Below are 24,273 nucleotides of genomic sequence, written 5' to 3'. Positions count from 1 at the left end.
GTGTCTTTTCACTCTTGCGATTCCTCTGTTCTACCCACAATGACTCAACACATTCCGACTCTTTCTAATGATTTGATTTTATTTTTTACCAACAGAACCATACAACCTTCTCTGCCTACCTGTGTGTCCTATTCAAGAAACATACAAGTATATGGGACACATGAGACCCTGCAGGTGCTGGGAATCTAGAGCAATACACACAATGTGCTGGAGGAGATCAGCAGGTCAGGCAGCATCTAAGGTTGGGAATCAAAATTTTGGGCCAAGACCCTTCATCAGATCACTTGATACAGAGGTATCTGGAATATTAACAAGCAGAGAAAATAGAAAGTAGTGTGAAAAAGCAAAAACATGTTTCAAAATTTACTTCAAGGCTTAAGAACATTTGCCTAACATATTTCCGTGGTATAGCAAATACAACAAAGGCAATAAACTGTCCCATTATTCCCATATTAACATATTCCCTTGGCAAAATATCTTGGTTCCATTCTGATCTGGAAACTTTACAAAGAAAAATAAGAACTGAAATGACAAATTCAGAAAAGACTAATTACACTCAAACACACTTAGATTAACACTACTGAGGACAGAAGGAGGAAGAGCTATAACAGACATTAAAAAAAAATCACTCAACAGTCTGATAAGATTTCTAAAGTATATATTTTCATCAAAAATAAACAGGATTTAGCAGTCCATGCGAGTATATACAATTCTGATAAGAAATACAGACCAGAAAACTTAAATGAGAGACCAACTCAGAAAAATGAATCATCACTATGGAAGAAAATATTGACCAGTGGAATGAGTGTGACCCTCCATGGGAGACATCCCAATGATCTGAGCACTAGCTGGTAACAGGGAAGCATTGCGAGCCTGACTCAGAGTTGGAGACCTCTTCCCAGAAACAGGGGTTCCTTGGGGAAATACAGGACAAGGTAGTTAACATTTTAAAATATAAAAACTACATTAAAGGCAAACAAAAAGGGCAATAAATGCAGAAAATGCCAAGAGAAATCAGACACAGTCCTGCAGCAATTTAACTCAATCTGATTACTTAAGTAGGTACAATCAAGTGACAAATATCATTCACCAAAATCTTGCTTTAAAATACAAACTCATGAATGACCACTGTAACATCATAAAGGCACAATAAATTCAAGCCTGATCCAGTTTTAGAGTCAAAATCTTACAAATTGTATGATAATCAATACATAACTACTAATAGGACAATCCATAATAACCATCCGGATATAATATTACAGGATAAACAAGCAGGACCAACTCCCTCAGTAGATACAATCATTCCCAACACACTCATGTTCCTCAACTAGTGGAGCACCTCACCATAATCATTGTTTGTGTCATCAGTCAGACAAACAAATTATTTTCCCTGTCAATCAGCTTCCAAATGTTGTTACTCTGACATACATTGCCAAGCCCCGCTGCTGATTCCCTTCTCCTCATCATACGTTCTTACCCTGACCATCGTCCACAGCCTCAAACTCTGCCCTGTGCAGACCCGCCTCCGGTTTCTGACCCTGCTTCGTTGAACATCCAACTGATGGTTTCCCATTCTGTTCCCATGTCTTTAAAGGACAGTGGTGTTTTCTAACAACCCTTTACAAGCAGGGAAAATGACCGATAATGTGGAAATGAGTCATGATTAAGGAGGTTAACTACCAATGTCATTCTTCCTCAGCCCAGAGATTAGAGGGGCGAAGAATATCTCAGACAGAACTGCAGTCAGCTTGACTTCTTCAGTCTGCAGAAAATTCAAGGGAAACCTCTTAACTCACAGAGTGGTGACTGTTTGGAACCCATCACCACAGGGAGAGCGAGAGGGGAACAACAGGGGAGGATTTAAATGGACTGTTGTGGAACTGAATCGCTGGCAGGGTCCAACCGGCCTGAGTTGACTCTCTACTGTACACGAGGTATGTTATAAATTAATTAAGTACTAGAGACAGAGTTTAAAATAGAACTGATTTATTTGTCTCAGATCCAGAATATTAAACTCCAGTCCCATTAAAGGTGAATATGCAGCAGAAGAAACTCCTCCCATGCCCAGTGATCAGGGTGCAGGACTGGGTGTGGTGAGCAGCAGCAATAATTGCAGAGTTCAGCACTGACAGTCACTCTCAAAATTGCTTTCGAAACAATGATGGACAAATATCGAGCATGCAGCTTGTTGAAACTTTCTCCCCAGTGTGAACCCAGTAATGTGTCACAAGTGTAACACGCTGTAGGTTTCACTGCTCATGTAATGGCCTTTCTCTAATGTTTCACAGCTGAGGTAACGATTTCTCTGTAGCAGCAATGTTTAGGTAATGATGAGAGATAACAGGGTTTTGGAGTGCGGGGCTATCGAATGACAGAAATGTTCTTCCTCGTGAGTCTGGAAGAGAGATTTCATGGTCTTTTGCTGGGGAGAGATGAGAAGACGTGAATGGAGAGAGTGGGCCCCTTTTCTTTTTCTTTGTTTTCTTCACTAACAATATAGTCAAAGTAAGAATTATAAAGTTGAATCGTTTAATCACATATTGTGTACTGTTTGTTATTTTGGGGTGCTGATTTTTAACAGGGGACACATCACGCAGCATCCATCCAAATGCGATATCTTAAGTTTTCCCGGGCTGGGGGGGCTATCACCCCCTATATTAAGCTGCTAGCCGAAGCGAGAGTTACATAAGGTTAGATTACTGAGTGACTCACTTCCCACATTCAGAGCAGGTGAACGGCCTCTCCCCAGTGTGAACTCAGTGATGCTCATTTGGTTGATTTGGCTGAGAGAATCTCTTATCAAAGTCTGAGCAGGTGATCGGTCTCTACCCGGTGTGAACTCGCTGGTGTTTCTGTAGGTTGGATGACCGAGTGAATCCCTTCCCACACACTGAGCAGACGAAAGGCCTCTCCCGTGTGTGACCTCACTGATGTACCTTCACTTTAGATGTCGATGTGAATCCCTTCTCACAGTCTGAGCAGAAAAATGCCTCTCCCCAGTGTGAACTCGCTGGTGTACCTTCAGATTAGATGACGAAGTGAATCCCTTCCCACAGTCTGAGCAGGTGAATGGCCACTCTCTGGTGTGAACTGACTGGTGTCTCAGTAGATCAGTTGACAAAGTGAATCTCTTCCCACACACTGAGCAGGTGAATGGCCTCTCGCCAGTGTGAAGTCGCTGATGTACCTTCAGTGGAGATGACGAAGCGAATCCCTTCCCGCAGTCTGAGCAGGTGAATGGCCTCTCTCCAGTATGAACTCGCTGATGTTCCTTCAGATGAGATGATAGAGTGAATCCCTTCCCACAGTCTGAGCAGGTGAATGGCCTCTCACCAGTGTGAAGTCGCTGATGTACCTTCAGTTGAGATGACCAAGTGAATCCCTTCCCACAATCTGAGCAGGAGAACGGCCACTGTCCAGTGTGAATTCGCTGGTGTACCATTAGGTAAGATGACCGAGTGAACCCCTTCCCACAGTCTGAGCAGGTGAATGGCCTCTCTCTGGTGTGAACTGACTGGTGTTTCAGTAGATCAGATGACATAGTGAATCTCTTCCCACAGTCTGAGCAGGTGAATGGCCGTTCCCCGGTGTGAACTCGTTGATGTACCTTCAGGTGAGATGAGCAAGTGAATCCCTTCCCACAGTCCAAGCAGGTGAATGGCCGCTCCCCAGTGTGAACTCGCTGGTGAGCCATTAGTTCAGATGACTGAGTGAATCCCATCCCACAGGCTGAGCAGGTGAATGGCCTCTCTCCAGTGTGAACTCGCTGATGAACCTTCAGTTGAGATGACGAAGTGAATCCCTTCCCACAGTCTGAGCAGGTGAACGGCCTCTCACCAGTGTGAAGTCGATGATGTACCTTCAGTTGAGATGACCAAGTGAATCCCTTCCCACAATCTGAGCAGGAGAACGGCCACTGTCCTGTGTGAATTCGCTGGTGTACCATTAGGTAAGATGACCGAGTGAATCCCTTCCCACAGTCTGAGCAGGTGAACGGCCTCTCCCCAGTGTGAATTTGCTGATGTACCTTCAGTTTAGATGGGTAAGTGAATCCCTTCCCACAGTCTGAGCAGGTGAATGGCTGCTTCCTGGTGTGAACTCGCTGGTGAGCCATTAGGTCAGATGACCGAGTGAATCCTACCCCACAAATTCAGCAGATGACCAGCCTCTGCCCAGTGAGAACTGACTGGTGTGTCCACTGGTGGGAAGACTGACTGAATCCCTTCTCACATACAGAACAGATGAATGGCCTTTCCAGTGTGAACTTGCTGATGTACCTTCAGTTGAAACGACCGACTGAATCCATTCCCACTGTCTGAGCAGGAAGGATGATTGAGTGAATCCTTTGCTCCACTTCTTAAATATCTGGACAGAGACAGCAAAACTGGTGTGTTGTATTCTAGACTTCCGTAGACAAATTCCTTGTCATTTTTAACCTGTAAAAAGAGTTACAAAATCCATCAATGGGTGTAGGACAACATTTCAGATGAGATCACTTGAGTTGTCAAGGTGTGATCTGACATCACACTGTTACAGTGAAGTTCAACCCAAGTTGGAGAGAGAAATCATCTTCTAACTGGGCACAGTGCTGGTATCTGGAATGACCATCAAACTCTCTGATGCTCTTCCTGTCTCTATAAGAATGGGACATTTCTGCCATCTCCAGTCTGTGACCTGGCTCAGTTTGACTCTCTCCATTGGTATTATTCCCTGTTCCCACTGAGCTGCATGGGTTCCTGGCCCCACAGTAACTGAAACACTCTCACACAAATAGCCGGCAGTGTATTCCACACACCCACCACTCTCTGTGTAAAAAACTTACCCTTGACATCCCCTCGGTAGACTTTTTGTCTCTCTTCCCTCCAGAAGAAGATTCAGGAGTTTGAAGACTTCTATGGCCAGGTTTGGGAGCAGCTTCTTTCCAATTATGATAAGACTGCCGAACAGATCCTGACCTGGATCTGGGCCGTACCCTCCAATTATCTGGACCTGCCTCTCGGTTTTTTTGCACTACGTTACTTTCCATTTTTCTATTTTCTATTTATGATTTATAATTTAAAGTTTTAATATTTACTAATTTTAACTATATTTAATATTTAATATTTGTAATCCAGGGAGAGTGAAGCGCAGAATCAAATATCGCTGTGATGATTGTACGTTCTAGTTCCAATTGTTTGGCAACAATAAAGTATTTCAAAGCACCTTAAAACTATGCCCCCTTGTGTTAGCCACTTCAGCCCTGGGGAAAAAAAAGACCTCTGGCTATCTACACTACCAATGCCCCTCATCATCTCATACATCTAAAAAAGATTCTAAACATAAACAAGGAAATTATACATTGCTTTGAGGATTTGTTAGAAGTATACAAAATTATGAGGGTATAGATAGAGTAAATGCAAGCAGCTTTTTCCACTGAGGTTGGGTGGGATGACAGACAACCAGAGGTCATGGGTAAGTGGGGAAGTGAAAATTTAAAGGGAACATTTGGTAAAGCTCTTTACTGATGCTTTTAAGAAGATCCAACACTTCTTCTTCCTTAATCTCCACCTTGCCCAGCACACAGGCCTGTTCTATCTAGAACTCACTCTGATCAAGATCCTTTTCAATTGTAAATACTGAAGCAAAGTATTCATTTAGGACCTCCCCAACCTCCCCCATCTCCAGGCACATGTTGTCTTCTTTATCCTTTAGCAGCCCCACCTTCATTCTTGCCATCCTTCTGTTCTTCACATTCGCATGAAACGCCTTGGGGTTCTCCTTAATCCCACATGCCAAGGCCTTCTCATGCCCCCTTCGAGCTCTCCTAAGTCCTTAAGCTCCTTCCTGGCTACCCTATATTTCTCACGAGCCCCTCCTGCTTCCTGCTTCTTATATCTAACATATGCTTCCTTCCTCCTCTTGATGAGTTGCCTCATGTGTTTCGTCAGCCACGGTTCCCTTTTCCTCCCATTTTTTCCTTGTCTCAGTGGGACAAAACCTATCCTGAACCCAGCACAAGTGGTCCCTACACTTCCTCCACATTACTGCTGTGCTTTCACCCTTGAACATCTGTTTCCAATTTACTCTCGCTAGTTCCTGCCTCATCCCTTCATAGTTAGTCCTTCCCCAGTTAAGCACTTTCCCATTTTGTCTGTTTTTATCCTTTTCCATAGCTATGCTGAAGCTAAGGGAGTTGTGGTCACTCACCAAAATGCTCCCTCACCAAGAGGTCTGCCACCTGACCAGGTTCATTACCCAGAACTAGATCTAGTATGGCCTCTCCTCTCATCGGCCGGTCCACATACTGTGTCAGGAATCCTTCTTGAATGCACCTGACAAATTCAGCCCCACCTCTCCCCCTTGCAGTCAGGAGGTGCCAGTCAATACGAGGGAAGTTGAAATCACCCATAACTACAAATCTGCACCATTCTAAACTCTGTCTGCTTATCTGCTCCTCGGTGTCCCAAGGGCTATTTGGGGGCCTATAGACTACTCCCAGCACAGTGATTGATCCCCTCCTATTTCTGACTTCCACCCACACCGACTCAGTGGGCACTCCCTCTGCAGCATCCTCCCTCTCTATAGATGCGATACTATCCCTGACCAGTAATGCTACTCCCCTGCCTTTTCTACCTCCCATCCTATTCCTTATAAAACACCTAAACCCCGGTACCTGCATCAGCCGATCCTGCCCTTCCTCCAGCCAAGTTTCAGTAACGGCCACAACGTCATCGTTCCATGTACTGATCCATGCTCCAAGTTCATCCCCTTTATGCCTAACACTCCTAGCATTGAAATAGACAGACTTCAACCCCTTTAACTGGCTACATTAATGTTTTGTCCCCTGCCTGTCCTTCCTCACCAACTCATGCCATAGCATCAAATCCCCTATCACTACTGCTCTCCTCTTTTCACTCCTTCCTTTCTGAGCTGAGTGTCCAGTCTCAGTGTCAGACACTCAACCACTACAACTTGTCTCTGGTAGGTCGTCCACACCAACAGTATCCAAACTTGGAGAAGTTCAGTACAGAAACAGGGGCCCAGCTAGTCAATGGTGAAAAAACATTCAGGCTGTCTAATGTAACTTCCTGCACTGGGACCTCCTTCCTATCTGTTCTGGCATTCTGACTGCAATTCCCCCTGCAACTTGAGTTTAACCTCCACCCTCCCGCACCACACACTAGCATTAGCAAGCCTTACCACTAGGATATTAGATCTCTGATAGTTTTAATTCCCTAACTAACAAATCCCCTATCAACCTTTTGACATTCCTCTGCTAGGTAATCCTCCATAACTGTGTCTGAAGTGGTCTACCTGTTGTTGTGTGGAATGACCACAGGAGTACTCTGCGATGACTATTTAACCTCATTCCCCTACCTGACTGTCACCCAGTTTCTTCTGTCCTGCATTTTGGTTTAAATCACCTGTCTTTATGTCATATCTATCACCCCATCCAACTCCTGGATGATATGGAATTCATCCATTTCCAGATCCAGCTCCTTAAAGTGCGGGGTTACAAGCTGCAGCTGGATGCACATCTTGCAGGTGAGGGCATCAGGGCCACTGGAGGTCTCCCCACCTTCCCACCAATGTCCTCTCTAATTTGTAATGACCAGTGTGCTGAAAAATCTTGTGCTGTGCAATTTTTACCCAGTAACAACAACATGTGCACACTGAATTTTAAATAGAGAGGTATTTATTTTAACAGCTAGCAGAACACTGTTAATAAGAACTTTGATATCGTCTGGGTTTGATCAAGTTCATCTGCACTCTCACACAATCTACGTAGCAGGCTTGTAGAGGGTTATGAAGGATTTTCTCACTCCAGCTTTTGCACACCGTCCATATCTGATTTGCTTGCTAAATGATGCTTTAAAAAGTCAGATTTCCAAATATCACTCCACTTCCTCCCACTTACAAATTCTCCAACGATTTGTGCATCGTCACAATACACACAGGTAACACCAGTTTCTGTATTGTACATAAATATTTCCCCTGAACCCTCCCCCAGGTGACTGACGGCCAATGAATATGAAGGGAAGGGCAGTGGTCTGTCTCATTGCAGTCTGGCACTTGTTGCTCAGGACAAAGGTGTTTGATATCAGTATGTACTCAGAAAGAATGGGTCAAAACATGTTCCCACGGGGAGAAAGGTCCAGAACAAGAGGAGGTAGAACAAGCAACACACACAAAATGCTGGAGGATAATCAGCAGGCCAGGCAGCATCTATGGAAAAGAGTACTAATGCTGAGTTCCTCCAGCATTTTGTGTGTGTTGCTTGGATTTTCAACATCTGCAGATTATCTCTTGTTTGTGACTGGAGGCAGAACAAAGGTAATTTTCTCCAACAGCTGATGTAAAAGATTTTGTTCCCTTTCTCCGAGTTCCCAATCCTTGCATTTAGACAGCTGGAGCTCAGCTCTGTCTGAGAGATCCATCGGTTCCCATTCCCTCATCAGCCGGAAGCTCCCCGGGGCCCGTGGACGGATCGTGGGTCTGAGAGACAGGGAAGAGAGCAGGAGCGTCCCGGGATTGCGGGCCACGGTGTCCGGAGCTCACAGCGATTGTCCCCAATCCCGCAACCGGGGAATATCTCCTACCTGGAGCCGATTTTCCGAGGCCTTTATGTACTGCGCGCATGCGCGTTATTCGGGACAATCCGCAACCCTGACGCATGCGCATTCGATCGGCGCTTCAGCGACAGCGAAAAATCTTACGCAGAGCTTTCTGGGTAATCACGGTGCCATTAAACATTTCTGCAAGCACCGGTTCCATGTCCACACCTCAGTTTTTTTTTGGGACGGGGGGGGAATTCAGCAGCTCTTTCAATGTAGAAAGCAGCTTTCATAAACAATGCACTTAATATCAGCAAACTTTCCGCGTGTTTAATGCCGAAGTAGAACCTTCTTACAAATGCAGATATAAAACACAAGGGATTCTGCTGTTGGTGGAAATGTAGACACATGCACACAAAATGCTGGAGGAACTCTGCAGTTCAGGCTGCAACTAAGCAGAGGAGTACAAAGTATAGGCATGCTGAAGGGACTCGGCCTAAACGTTGTCTATTTATTCCTCTCCACATGTGTGTCCTGATCTGTTTTCCTCCAGTATTTTGCACAAATTAACCACCTTTTTTTTTCAATCAAACAGTTTCAAAATGTTTCTGATCATTAATTTGTGGCCACATCCTGCTGGTCTGATTCCTCTCCCTCCTCCTCCTTGTAAACTCTATTTCCCATCTCTTTCTGGAGCCCCAAAGCCCTGATTCAGGCTGGCAACTCCTTAGTTTCAGACTCTGCGCCATCGAAGATTCACTCGCTAGTCTGCTGTCAGACTTTAGAGGCGCATTGCAACAACCCAGCTGTCTGAGGCACAGTCCTTTGAAATGAGTGAAAATGACACAAAACGTTCAAAAGAGCAGGGAAGAAGGAGCTTAACCATCATAGTCCAGAGCCCTGAAGAACGTTAAAACCACAGTGTGCTCATCGTCTTATTCAGCCTGGAGAGAAGCATGCAGGAAATTCATGCAGGTGTATAGGATGATGAGAGGCATTGGCCGTGTGGATTGGCAGAGGCTTTTTCCCAGGACTGAAACGTTTAACACGAGGGGGCATAGGTTTAAGTTGCTTGGAAGTAGGTACAGAGGAGAAGTAAGAGCTAAGTTTTATAAACAAAGTGTGGTGTGTGTGCGGAATGCACTGCCAGTGACGGTGGTAGAGGCGGATACAATAGGGTATTTTAAGAGACTCTTAGATAGGTACATGGAGATTAGGAAAATAGAGGGCTATGCGGTAGGGTAATTCTAGACAGTTTCTTGAGTAAGTTACATGGTCGTCACATCATTTTGGGCCAAAGGGTCTGTAATGTGCCGTAGATTTCTATGATTCCATGAAATTCAAGGGAAATCTCCTATCCCACGGAGAACACAGAGGCATTCATTTGAGAATTTAGCCTTCTCTATTTTTCTGATCTTCTTATAAATATGTTGAGTTTAGTTAAGCTTTGTTCCAGAATTTCCACACAATTAAAAGAGTTTATTACATTTTTAAATTTTTAGTTTTGCACTACTTATATAATTTAACTATTCAATATGTACATTATTGTAATTCGTAGTTGTTAAACTCTATTGTTATGAATTAGGTTCTACTGCTGCCGCAGAAACTACAAATTTCATGACATATGCCGGTGCTATTAAACCTGATTCTGATAATTGGTATGGGAGACCCACCACCGGTCACCTGATCCCAGTTACCGCAGATCGTAATGCGAGATTGAAGCCTTTTCTATTTATCTGCATTCCTCAGAAATGACAATCGTTCAGTTAACTTTCCTTCTGAGGTTCCAGAGCAGAAGCTCAGTCTGTTTAATATTTCCACACTATTAAAATGGAGAATTTCTTTATTTTTATCACGTACTGAGCTACAGTGAAAATCTTGCCTGACGTACCATCCACACAGATCAATACATTACGACAGTACATTGAGCTGATATACAACAAAACGATAACTGTAACAAAGCATTATCACTGCAGAGAAAGTGCAGCGCAGATAGACATATGGTGCGGGGTCACGTCGGGTTACATTGTGAGGTCGAGTCCATTTTGTCATTCATTTGGCTTACAACCGCAGACAGGAGGCCGTCCTTAAGCCTGGTGGTACGGGCTTTAAGACTTTTGTATCTCTTCCCCGATGGGGGAGCGGGTTTGCAGCAATAATGTCCAGGTTGTGAGGATCTTTGAGTGCATGGCCTGCTTTTCCAATGCAAGGGAAGTGTAGGAAGAGTCAACGGAGGGGAGGATTGTTTTTCTGATGTTCTCTGCTCTCCAAAGTTCTCTGCAGTTCCTTGCAGTCATGGGCAGAGCAGTAGCCATATGAAGGCGTGAAGTATCGACAAGAAGCACAGAGACCTCTGCTTTCACCCTGCCTTGTGTAGCTGGATCCTGGGCATCCTGTCAGATCGCCGGCAGGTGGTAAGAGTGGGCTCCCTCACCTCTGTCTCTCTGACCCTCAGCACTCATACCCCACAGGGTTGTCTCCTTGGCCCCCTCCTTTATTTTCTGTGCACCCATGACTGTGTCGCCATCCACAGCTCCAATCTGCTAATCAAATTTGCTGACGACACCACATTGATTGGCCTAATCTCAAATAATAAGGAGAAGTCATCACCCCGACACAGTGGTGTCAAGAAAACAATCTCTCCCTCATGGTGACAAAAAAAAAAAGGAGCTGGTTGGGGACTACAGGAGGAATGGAGACAGGGACCAAATTCAACATTTCCAAGTCAGTTATTGACACAAAATGCATATTTTAATATTGATCAGGACAATGTATTTTATATATTGTTAATGACATAAAACATATTTATAGATTGTGACTGACAGAGAATCGTATAATTTGTGTTCCGTGTGTTATCTGAATGTACTTGCCTGTGATGCTGCCACAAGTCAGTGTTTCTCTGTACCTGCACCTTCCCGTACTTGTGCACTTGGCAATAAATTCAACAGGACCTGAGAAATCTCAGTGAGATTTGATTAGTGATGATCATCTTGGCAGCTCGGTAGGTCGAATGTATGAGACAGTACACTGTTAAATGTAAAACCCTGAACAGTGTTGATGATCAGAGGGATCTTTGACTCCAAATCCATCACTCCCTGAAAGAGACTGCACAGATTGATCGGATGGTTAAGAAGGCAAATGGCGTGGTTGTGTTTATTAGTTGAAGCACTGAGTTGAAAAGTCGGGAAGTTGTGTTGCGGCTGTTGCGAGCCTGCGGTCGGACTGTGACTGTGTCTTTAAGAGCGCCGGAGTGAGGAGGCGGGACTATGACGTCAGTCACAGGCTGACGGCGCTGACTGTGGATTTAACCATAAGAGAGAGAGAGCGATCTGCAGACAGGCAGTCGGACAGTCTATCTATCTATCTATCTATCTATATATCTATATATATATATATATAGAGAGAGAGAGAGAGAGAGAGAGAGAGAGAGAGAGAGAGAGAGAGAGAGAGAGAGAGAGAGAGAGAGAGAGAGAGAGAGAGAGAGAGAGAGAGAGAGAGAGAGAGAGAGAGAGAGAGAGAGAGAGACTGAGAGAGAGAGAGAGAGAGAGAGACTGAGAGAGAGAGAGAGAGAGAGAGACTGAGAGACTGAGAGAGACTGGAAAAGCTGATAGCTTCAGTTTGTCGCAGCTGAGGCTTGGAACTCTCCTATGCCCACAAGAGTGGGTTGATCATCGGTACACGGAACCACAACGAATGTATGTGGCTATCACTTTGTATAATCCATAGGAGTGAATTTTGGAATATCTTGGGGGACCGCTTGTGTTAACCCTTGCCTGGGTGTGTTGTATAGTAACCCCTGGAAGACGGTATTCCTGTGACTCGTCACTTTCGCTGATAACTCGTATGTGGACGGATTCAACGGATAAGAACTTCGACGACAGTTATTTTGATGTAACGGCCTTTTCTTTACGTTTCACTCTGGATTACAAATATCTCTCCCCCATCATTTATTCCGTGGATTACTGAATTTTCCTACTTTATTATCTCAAGACTCAAAGCTTTGTTCCCTCAGTCTCCCACCCGAGGCAGGGACTCCAGCTAACCACCACTCTGTGCAAAGAAATAAACTTGCCGTTTATAAGATTACGAGAGGTATAGATAGAGTGGATAGACGATATATATTTTACTGGGGGTTGAAATGTCTCATACAGTTAAGGTGAGAGGAGATGTGAGCGGCAAGTTTGGCTGTTATATTTACACATATATACACACATAACACTGTTAACTTTCCTTTAGATCGTTAAGTTACTATATAATAAGTAGATACTAATAAAGATAGTGGTTTTAACATCAAAACCAGACTCCAGCTGCTGGTTCGTTTCTAAAACGTTACAGTTTGTAACACAGCTTTATAAAACTAGTTAGACCACATCTGGAGTGTTTCACACATTTCTGGTCGCCCCCACTCTCGGAAGGATGTCGGGGCTTTGGAGAGGGCGCAGAGGAGGTTTACCAGGACACTGCCTGGATTAGAGGGTATGAGCCATAACGAGAGGTTGTCTTCTCCAGAGCGGCGCAGGCTGGTGTGACCTGTCCCATCATGATCCTGTCATATGCCTTTTGCCAATCACCTGTCCAGCTCTTGGCTCCATCCCTCCCCCTCCTGTCTTCTCCTATCATTTTGGAACACCCCCCCCCCCCCGCCAACTTTCAAATCTCTTACTAACTCTTCCTTCAGTTTGTCCTGACGAAGGGTCTCGGCCTGAAACTTCGACTGTACCTTTTCCTAGAGATGCTGCCTGGCCTGCAACTTTGATGTGTGTTGCTTGAATTTCAGCATCTGCAGAATTCCTCCTGTAGACGTTTATAAGATTACGAGAGGAATAGGCAGAGTTGACAGATGATATATTTTCCCTGGGGTTAAAGTGTCGAATACATTTAAGGTGAGTAGTTGGTAGCTGGAGTCCCTGCCTGGGTGGTAGACCCCATTGTCACGTGATCGCGTTTGCCCCCCCCACCCCCACCCCCACCCCCACCCCCACCCCCAACCACAGCTGGGCAGCATCTGCGCGTCTTTTCCAAGGCCCCGCCCTCCGGATGATGTAACACTCACTTCGCGCATGCTCACAGTGTCTGGGTGGGCGGTGTTTTCCATTCCGCTCAGTGCTGAAGCCGATCGTCTGCGGGATCGGGTAGGGTGTCCTCGCATCCTGAGTGGGGATCACTTCTGCGGGCCGAAGGTATCACTTTCCTATCAGTGAGTATTGAGACCGATCCCGAGCGGGGAGATCTGATGTTGTCCGTGAGTCCCGAACTGAGGGCCAATTACTCGTTTATTTTCGAGTTATCTGGGCTCGTCAGAAATGCGTAGACTTCACTTAATCTTCATTGAACGATCCAAACCAGGAGCCCAGGCTGTCTGTTTCCGCAGAATTGAAATGGAAGTCCCGCCAGCAGGTCACGTGAGACTGTGTGCCGCAGATCTGCCCCGCCCTCCGCTTTGTGACGCAAGATCACGTGGTGTGTACTCAGACACCCTGAGCCGATAGGCTGGTCCTGGACTTATTTTCCATCTGGCATAGTTTGCATTTTGTTGTTTGATTGTTTGTGGTTTTTGTATTGCTATACCTATAGTCTATTCTTGGTTGGTGCGGCTGTAACGAAACCCAATTTCCCTCGGGATCAATAAAGTATATCTATCTATCTGTCTATCATAGAATCCCCAGATGGGTGGTGATGCTTCCTCCATATTGTGTTGGGAAATATGATGTTGGCCACTGAGTCCCGTTAACTTCCCCCAACTCGCCTCACTTCCTGAGGCTCCTCGCATTTGTTCCTGAGCTTTCTGGCTGTTGTGTCTTCTCTCCGAATGGGGTGGGTGAGAAAGGAGTATGTCCCAGGTTATGGGGATCTTTGATTTCACTGCCTGGTTTACCAAGGGACTGGGAAGTCCAGGGGGGAAAATGGTTTCTGTGATGTGCACATGGCCAAGTGGTTAAGCTGTTGAACTAGCAATCTGAAGGTCGTGAGTTCGAGTCTCAGTTCAGGCAGCGTGTTGTGTCCGTGAACAAGGCACTTAACCACACATTGCTCCTGCACGTTAGGAGCCCAGCGACGGTGGTTGGTGCAGTATGCACAAGACAAGATCTGTATCCAAAGATCTCTGCAGTTCCTCGCAGACACGGGCAGAGTAGTTACCATGCAAAAGGGAGAAGTGTCCGGATGGGAAATTTTCTATGGTGTGTTGATAAAAATTTGATGAGGGTCAAAGTATATATGGCAAAGTTCCTGTTGTTTGTTCCAGCTTTGTTATTTTAGAATCTCTTGTGCTATTCATTCAGTATCTGTGTATTGCTGGAGGACCATCATTGATTGTCCTTGATCCCTTCTCCCACCTGGTTCCATCTGCACATTCCTGCCCATCTTGTTCAACCTCTGTCCAGTCTGCTAACCCCACCTGCCCCGGTTCAGTGATATGCATCAACCATCTGGATCAACCTCAGTCCACCCTGTGTCCCACCTCCTCAGTGTTATATATCAGCAATCTTTCTTCTAACCTTTGTCTTGATTGTGAAGTGTTCCTTTGCACATTTGGGCTTGATGAGTTACTTCCAGAATCAGTTTTTGTTAGCTGGAATGCCAGAGGGTCATCAGGTACCAGTTCTGTTGTGCATTGGTGTGGAGGTGCTAGTGTTTGAACTGTGACTGGCTGACACACTGCAGAATTTTACTGGCAGCAAGGAGTACTGGGAGAGTTGGTGCTTGGGCTATAATCCTGTGATCAGCTTTCCAGGCATATGGAACTGTCGGTGTTTTGGTTTTGACTTTGGTTAGTGCTTCTACAGATGGGGCTGGATGGTCCTCTTTCTGCAGTGGAGCAGAAATTTCGAGCAGCTGGACATTGGTTGTAGGGAAATCCGAGATTGCGCTACCCAGTGTGAGATGCAGGGACGATGTGTGAGACTTTCAGGGTCACTGAGTGGCAGGTTCAGCTGTGTGACTCTGTGAGGTTGGGTCCTGGGATATCACAGTTTTTGTTCCAGGTAAAATGGACTGGGGATCGAGCTGCTTGGGCTTATGAGGTGTTGAGCGAGTATTTCTGGTCTGGGATCTGATGCTTGTTTCTGGAGATCCTTTGGAAGCAATGACAGCTAATCTGAGAAGAGGATGAGTTCCCATTCCATCCTCAAAGGGAGAGTCCATGAGTAAATGGGCTATTCGATGTTTACAACAGTAGAAATAGACCCATGAGTTTGGTGTTCAAACTGTGTTTGCAACTCCCCCCCCCCCCGCCCCCACAACTCACTGTCACCTCTCTGTGACTCGGTGGAAATCAAGCAGAATCTCAAGTTGCTGAAGATCTGCACTAAAAGCTGAAAATGTTTGCAGTCATTCTGACAAAACGTTATTAACCTGAATTGTAAAGTTTGTTCCTCTCCCCACAGTTGTTCCTTGCCTCCTGAGCATTTCTGGTAATTCCAATTTATTTTTATTACATTCACCCTGAACTGGTTTATATTTCCTGAAATGGACCTGTTTTAAGCTGGGAATGGAAATGGCTCATTCTGTGATAGTAGAACAGTAAAGAAAGCACAACTTTTCCCTGTAAATTATCCTGGTACCAATTTGTCTGTTATTCCTGGTAATGTGTTCAGTACAGTTGTTGCTAACGAGGTTTACAAGAATAATCTCAGGAATGATCAGCTTTATGTATGAGGAGCATTTGATGGTTCCGGACCTGTGCTCAGTGGAGTTCAGAGGGATGGTGGGGGTGGTGGAGGAACATATGGTTAATTAAACCTACTGAATGTTGAAAAGCCTGGATACAGTGGACATGGAGAGGATATTTCCATTAGATGGAGCATCTGTGGTCTGACAGCAGTCTCAGAATAAAGATGCTTCCCTTTAAAACGGAGATGAGAACAAAATTTGACCAAAAGATGTCTGATCTGTGGAATTTGTTGCCGCAGAGGTTGGTTGAGGCTGCCATTTGTGTATATTTATGACAGAGATTAATGTATTCATGATTACGAAGTAGCTTCAGGGTTACAGGTGGAAGGCATGAATATAGTGTTGGAATAAAAATCAGCCATGGTTGAGTGGTGGGGCAGACCAGATGGATCGAATCACCTAATTCTGTTCCTGTGTCTTATGTCTTACCATGACTGAATGATGGCTCCTTCTTATCCCATGTCGTTTTGTGACGTGTGAGGGACAATAGAAGATTGTTCACTGAGATCATTATATCTGCCTTCAATGTTTCATTTTCAGTGAGTTTTGTTCTTAGTAACATTAGGCAGAAATGTTTGCTTCTTTTTATTGTTAATGTGCTTCATTATCTTTCATGTTAAAGTTAGACCTGCAGTGAGAGATTCGTTGGAAAAAAAAACCCCAACTGGAAGCAAACCACGACTGAAGATGAGGGAACAGCAACAAGTGAACCAGGCCGAGGATTGAGAGCATCAACTGGAGAGAACCCTTCTGACTCGGAGAATCCAGTGATTCGGTCAGGAGAAAGTTTGGTGAGTCTCATTTGCTCAAATACTGGTCCTTTAGACATTACATATTTGTACAAAGGATGGTAGGAAATAGTTGGAGTGAGACTGAATGTGCCCAGAACAACCAGTTATGCCTCTGTCGGACCCAGTTGTAATCACTCCAGGTCTGGTAATGTGCTTCCAGCAGCCCAGCCCTTTAAAACCACTCCCATTCTGTGGAAGTGGAATCCGGATAAAGTCACTCAGAGACCGTATAAGTACAAACTCTTTATTCCAAGCACCCAGGGCTTACTCAGTTATTCGCTCAAACAGGAACAGTGTATGACTTTTCTTGCCCTATCCACTAACTGAATAACAATTCCCCTTACACCACAGGAATATCTGTCCAGACACCCCAAACACAAGACAGGCTGGAGTGAAAGTTATTTACTACAAGACAGCCCCTAAAGGCAAATTACAAATTGTCATAATGGCTTTCACACACAGAACAGACTGAAGCTGTCCTGTCTCTATGCATGAGTGCACAAGGAGATAAGCATTCTGAAACCCCAGCTAGCGACCCTCAAGAAGAAATATGACTCAGCGTGGCTTAGCACATCTGTTGATCATCAGCAGTTTCTTTCATGAAAACAGGCTGCTATTGTTTAACAAAGTGTTAACCCTTTTACATAGTTTATCATTCCCTCATTTCGATCATTACATGCTCAACAAAGCAGTAATTTTTTACAGAGAAAGCAACTGAGTACAGCATTGACTTATCAGTGGGTAAAAACAGTGTACAACAGTAACTATAACGATGATATGTACAACTATTAAGCCATAATGCAATATCATGCCCCACATATTACCGAAAAGGCCTTCGAAGACCACCATTTCGACCCTTCGGTGAACCCGTGTAAATCCTGCCCTACTTTCTTGATACTGTCAATCTCCTTGGCAGTGTGCTCGGAGAGGGATGTAATGTTAGTAGAGTCATCAGGGATATAGGTGCAGCATTCTGTGTCAATAATAGCACAGGTTCCCCCTTTCTCAGCCAGGATAAAATCTAAAGCCATACAATTCTGTAGAACTGTTTGCCGGATTGCAATCATTTCAGTGGATATTTCTGTTACTTGGGCCTGTGTTTCTGTCAGGGCCCCTGCAGTATTGTGGCCAGCTTCTCAAGTGCTGTAGCCAAATTGATTATCTCTCATGAATTCCTGGCTACTCCATGGGAGAGAAAAGCGATCATCCAAAATCGCTCAGTCTCAGTTATTCCTCTCTGCTGCTGGGCACCTGCAAGTATGGCCAGGATGCATGTTTCCCAGTATAGGAAGTTCTGTTTGGTGGGGGCCTGAGATACCATCCCTCAAAACACTGATTGCCACAGTCATCTCTGACTGGACACAGTTCCTCACCTCACTTCCCCGGGTGTTATTTGAGAAAGCCCAGGCTGAGAGTTCCTCACTCTGGTTGAGCGGGATTACTAACATTGGAATCATAGTTTTACCATGCTGGGGAATTTCGGCACAAACCTAGCAGGGCCCCCAGTTCTATCTGTTTGGCATAGGTGTGACAGAGAGACAGAAAGTTATTAACATGGGAGCCCCTGGATGCTGGGGTGAGCCCTCTCAAAGACATAAACACGAACACCACTATCAACCAATACATTTTCCTTTAGTCGGAGAGAGTCCTTCAACTCAGTTCCTTCAGTAACACGTTTGCAGTCTCTTCGATCTATCCACTGAAATTGCCCCTTCCATTTCACAGCCATGGGAGTGGTCAGTAACTCCAGATATGGTCCTCTCCACCGAGGTCCGAGTTTCCCTCAATCCCAGTTCTTGATCAGGACAAAATTCCCAGATTCTATGATGGGATAGTCCCTCCTCTCTGTAGGGTAGTTCTCTTCCTTGTAAGCCTGCCATACCTGTGAATGTAATGCTTGGAGATTTTTGGTTAGTTGGCCCATAGTCATGTACAACTCCAAATGCATAACGGGAATCTGTGCAAACGTTCGCACTTTAGTCTGTTGCTGGGATACAGGCACGAGTCAGAGCAAACAGCTCAGCCTTCTGGGCGGAGACAGCTGCTTCAAAAGAGGCCTGCACAACCATCTCACTGTCCGTCACTATCGCATAGCCAGGATATCCTGCTGGATTCACAAACAACTTGCATCCTCATAAAATATTGCCTCGGGATTGAGGGGCTATTGCGGAATGGGTGGGAGAGTCTATCCTTCTCTCAAGGTGATCTGGATGGGGGGAGGGTGAAATTGCCCAGAGATGGGGTACAACGTCTTGGGTTCGGTCAATATTAAAAGTGTGCCTTACCAGATGTCACGTCTTCAACTCAGACTCCTTCCAGTATCGCAGTTGGCCCACGGCCAAGTCTTGCCAGTCTCCCTTGGTGCTGGATGCTTGTTTCATCAAGGTGTAGGCAAGGAACCCAGGCTCTTCCCTAGGCTCTTTGGCTTGAACACCTCTCTATATTAAATTCACTGTGTACATGTTGTCACTGGGTTAAAAAATGCACAGTACAAGATTTATGTGCATACTGGTCATTACAAATTAGAGGGGACATTGGTGGGAAGGTGGGGAGACCTCCAGTGTCCCTGATGCCCTCACCCTCAAGATGTGCATCCAGCTGCAGCTTGTAACCCTGCACTTTAAGGAGTTGGAACTTGAAATGGATGAATTCCGGATCATCGAGGAGTTGGAGGGTGTGATAGGTATGACATGAAGAGAGGTGAGTTACACGCAAGGTGCAGGACACAGGAAACTGGGTGAGAGTCAGGAAGGGGAATGAAGTTCAATAGCCATCGCAGAGTACTCTTGATGCTATCCCGCACAACAACAGGTGGACCACTTTAGAAAATGCTGGGGGAGGAATTCCCTGGCAGAGAAAGGTGAAAGGGGTGATAGGGGATTCATTAGTTCGGGGAACAGAACAAGAAGGGACTAATATCCTAGTGGTAAGGCTCGCTAGTGCTAGTGTGTGGGGAGAGGGTGATGAAGTTAAAATAAGTTGAAGGGGAAATGGGAGCCAGCATGACAGAACAGATAGTGGAGAGGGTGAATTGAATTGAATTGACTTTATTACATACATCCTTCATATATATGAGGAGTAGAAATCTTTACGTCTCCATCTAAATGTTCAATGTGTAATTTATAGTAATTTATAATAAATAATTTGACATAGGGCAGTCAATATAACATAGAAATGCAATTGTATCAGCATGAATTAATCAGTCTGATGGCCTGGTGGAAGATGATGTCTCAGAGCCTGTTGGTCCTTTTGCTGTGGTACCATTTCCTGGCTGCTAGCAGCAGGAACAGTTTGTGGTCGTGATGAATTGTGTCCCCAATATCCTTTGGGCCCTTTTTACACACCTGTATCTGTAAATGTCCTGAATAGTGGGAAGTTCACATCTACAGATGCGCTGGGCTGTCCGCACCACTCTCTGCAGGTTCCTGCGATTAAGGGAAGTACAGTTCCCATACCAGGCAGTGATGCAGCCCGTCAGGATGTTCTCAATTGTGTCCCTGTAGAAAGTCCTTAGAATTTCGGGCCCCATCCCAAACTTCTTCAACCGTCTGAGGTGAAAGAGGTGCTGCTATGCTCCTTTCACAACACAGACGGTATGTACAGACCATGTGAGATCCTTGGTGATGTTTATGCTGAGGAACTTCTAGCTGTTCACCCTCTCAACCCTAGACCCATTGATATCAATAGGGGTTAGCCTGTCCCCATTCCTCCTGTCGTCCACAATCAGCTCCTTTGTTTTTTTGTGACAATGAGGGAGAGTTTATTTTCTTGACACCAGTCAGATGTTTTTCAGACCTCAGATAGAGTCAGCAATCAAATGTTTGAGCATGGTGCGATGAATGTGCTGAGCTGTGTATATCACAATGCAAGAAGCATCGTAGGAAACCAGATGAGCTCAGGACAGGGAATTATCATATTGTAGCTATTATCGGGACTCGGTTGCACCCAACAGTCTGAGGGATTTAGAGAAACCAAATTTGTAGAGAGATCGCAGACTATGCCAGAAACAAAGCTTGATTCAGTAAGTGATTTTAACTTTCCATATATTGACTGGGACTTCCATACTGTAAAAGGACTAGATGGGGTAGAGTTTGTCAAATGTGCCCTTAATCAGTATATAGAATTTCCAACGTAGCAGTGTGCTGTGAGGAAATGATCCAGGGCTGGTGATAGAAATTAGTGATCATAATGCTGTGAGATTCAAAGTAAATATGGAAAAAGAGAGGTCTGGACCATGGGTTGAGATTCTAAATTGGAGAATGGTCAATTCTGATGGTATCAGAAAGGATCTGACAAATGTAACTTGGGACAGGCTGTTTTCTGGCAAAGTAGTACTTGTAGGTGGGAGGCTACAGAAGTGAAATTTTGAGGATGTAGGGTTTGTATGTGCCTGCCAGAATAAAAGTTGAAAGGTAACTGGTGCAGGGAACCTTGGTTTTGAAGAGATATTGAGGCCCCAGATATTTTGTACCTGCAAATGCTACTTTTGGGTGCTACCAAAACACATTAATGACTGCAATATCAAAATTCCACACAGTGAGCTCATCTGACTTTATTTTTAGTCGTCTTCTGTTGGATTCTAAAAACTTCCAAACAGTTTTTGCTCTTTTGTTTGCCCTCTCTTTGACTTTTATGTCAGCTTTGGCTTCGCAGCTTAGCCACTGTTGTGTCCTCCTGCCTTTCCAATGCTTCCATTTCATTCGGAAGTATCGATCACTCAGCTTCCGAATTGCTCCCAGAATCTCCAGCCATTGCTGCTCTGTCATCACTCTTACCTTTCCCTTCCAAACAAGTCTGGCCGGCTTCTCTGTCATAGAAACATGGAAAAGTTCAGTACGGAAACAGGCTATTTGGCCCATCTAGTCAATGCTGAAAAAACATTTAAGCTGTCTAATGCAACTACCTGCACCGGGACCATCATCCTCCATACCCCTACCATCCAGGTACCTATCAAACTTCTCTTAATTGTGAAATTGAGCTCATATTCACCACTTGTGCTGACGTCTAATTCTACACTCTCACGACCATTTCAGTAAAGAGCTTTTCCAAATGGTCCAAATTTTCCAAATGTTTCCTGAGGTCTGAACAACATCTGTCTCAAAACCCCTCCACTCTCTGTTCTGTTATTCAGGCTCCCATTCGCCCCCAACCTCCCACCATGCAGCTCCATCACCCCTTTGACTTTCGTCTCCCAGATCAATAAAAATGAAGTGCATACCAGGTACAGGCAGACAGGAACAAATGAGGTATTTATAGACAATAGACAATAGGTGCAGGAGTAGGCCATTCAGCCCTTTGAGCCAGCACCACCATTCACTGTGATCATGGCTGATCATCCACAATCAGTATCCAGTTCCTGCCTTGTCCCCATAACCTTTGATTCCACTATCTTTCAGAGCTCTATCCATCTCTTTCTTGAAGGCATCCAGAGACTTGGCCTCCACAGCCTTCTGGGGCAGAGCATTCCATATATCCACCACTATCTGGGTGAAAAAGTTTTTTCTGAACTCCATTCTAAATGGCCTACCCCTTATACTTAAACTGTGGCCTCTAGTTCTCGACTCACCCATCAGTGGGAACATGCCTCCTGCCTCCAGCGTGTCTAATCCCTTAATAATCTTATATGTTTCAATAAGATCCTCTAAATTCCAGAGTATACAAGTCCAGTTGCTCCAATCTTTCGACATATGACAGTCCCGTCATCCCGGGAATTAACCTTGTGAACCTATGCTGCACTCCCTCAATAGCAAGAACGTCCTTTCTCAAATTTGGAGACCAAAACTGCACACGGTACTCCAGGTGTGGTTATGAAATACAGGAAATTCAAGTGAACACTTATGAAAGAAATAAAAGAAGGCATGAGGTTGTCACAGCAGACAAGGTGAAGGAGAATCCTCAGGGATTCTGCAGATTTGTTAAGAGTGAAAAGATTGCAAGGGAAAAAGTTAATCCTCTGGAAGATCAGAATGGTAATCCATATGAGGAGACAAAATAGATGGGGGAGATTTTTGTTTGCATCCATATTTACATGGGAGACGGACACAGTCTATAGAAGTGAAGCAAAGCAGCATCAACTTCATGGACCCTGTACAGATTACAGAGGTGGAGGTGTTTGCTGTCTTAAGGAAAATTACCGTGGATAAATCCCCAGGGCCTGACAAGTTGTTCTCTGGGACTCTGCGGAAGACAAGTGCAGAAATTGTCGGGGCACAAGCACAGATATTTAAATCATTCCAAGTGACAGGGGAGGTGCTGGAGGATTGGAAGACAGCCAATGTTTTTCTGCTTTTCAAGAAAGGCTCTAAAAATAAAGTAAGATATTGTATGTCGGTGAGCTTGACATCAGTAGGGGGAAAGTTATTGGAACGTATGTGCAGGAACCAGATATATAAGTACTTGGATAGATGTGGACTGATTAAGGATAGACAGCATGGCTTTGTGCATGGTAAGTCATGTCTAACCAATCTTATAGAGTCTCTGGAGGAAGTTATCAGTAAAGTGGATGAAGGCAATGCAGTGGATTTTGTCTACATGGACTTTAGCAAAGCACTTGACAAAGTCTAATGTGGGAGGTTGGTCAAAAAGGTTCAGTCACTCAGCATTCGAGATGAGATAGTAAACTGGATGTGACACTGTCTTTGGGAGAAGCCAGACTGTGGTAGCAGATGGTTGCCTCTCTGACTGGAGACCTGTGACTAGTGGTGTGTCACAGGGATCAGTGCTGGATCTGTTGCTGTTTGTCATCTATGTCAGATATCTGGAAGATAACATGGTTAGCTGGAATAAACAATTTTGTGGATGACACCAAGATTGGTGGTGTAGTGGACAGTGAGGAAGACTATCATGGCTTGCAGTGGACCAGCTGGGAAAATGGGTTGAGAAATGGAAAATGGAATTTAAAGCAGACAAGTGTGAATAGTTGCACTGTGGTATGACCGACCAAGGGAGGACATTCACAGTGACTGGTCAGGTACAGAGCAGTGTTGTAGAAGGAAGGGACCTGGGAGTACAAGTCCTTAATTGACAGAAACTAGTATCACAGTTAGATAGAGGCGAAAAGAAAGATTTCAGCCCATTGGCCTTAATGAACCAAAGTACTGACAACAATAGATGGATGTTATGTTGACTTGTATAAGACATTGTTGAGGCCTAATTTGGAGTATTCTTTGCAGTTTTGGTCACCAACCTGCAGGAAAGATGTAAAAGAGATTCAGAGAGTTCAGAGAAAATTCACAAGGATGTTGCCAGGTCTGGAGGACTTGGGTTACAAGGAAACA

The 24,273-nt window shown here is 44.8% G+C and overlaps 1 protein-coding gene and 1 pseudogene across 3 annotated transcripts; one reads left to right on the top strand and one right to left on the bottom strand.

The window, feature by feature from the left end:
* On the bottom strand, positions 1–13,725 carry LOC134341609 (gastrula zinc finger protein xLCGF3.1-like). Of its 3 annotated transcripts, none has more exons than XM_063039494.1 (2): positions 13,588–13,714; positions 1–4,436 (listed from the first exon to the last, which is right to left on the bottom strand). In XM_063039494.1, exon 2 carries the CDS (start codon positions 4,112–4,114, stop codon positions 2,939–2,941), a length of 1,176 nt encoding a protein of 391 aa, XP_062895564.1. In that variant the 5' UTR covers positions 4,115–4,436; positions 13,588–13,714; the 3' UTR covers positions 1–2,938. The 3 variants fall into 3 exon arrangements, 2 of the variants coding, with proteins under 2 accessions (XP_062895564.1, XP_062895565.1); XM_063039495.1 differs by lacking the exon at positions 13,588–13,714 and adding an exon at positions 8,580–8,643; XR_010016791.1 differs by lacking the exon at positions 1–4,436 and adding an exon at positions 10,041–11,639 and having other exon boundaries at positions 13,588–13,725.
* Positions 13,599–24,273, top strand: part of LOC134341628 (zinc finger protein 850-like) — a 108,305-nt pseudogene continuing 97,630 nt past the window's right edge.

The sequence above is a fragment of the Mobula hypostoma genome, unplaced genomic scaffold (assembly GCF_963921235.1).
Source record: "Mobula hypostoma unplaced genomic scaffold, sMobHyp1.1 scaffold_36, whole genome shotgun sequence".
NCBI lineage: Eukaryota > Metazoa > Chordata > Chondrichthyes > Myliobatiformes > Myliobatidae > Mobula > Mobula hypostoma.
Note: the sequence above shows the minus strand (reverse complement) of the source record. Positions and strands in the feature narration are given on the sequence as shown.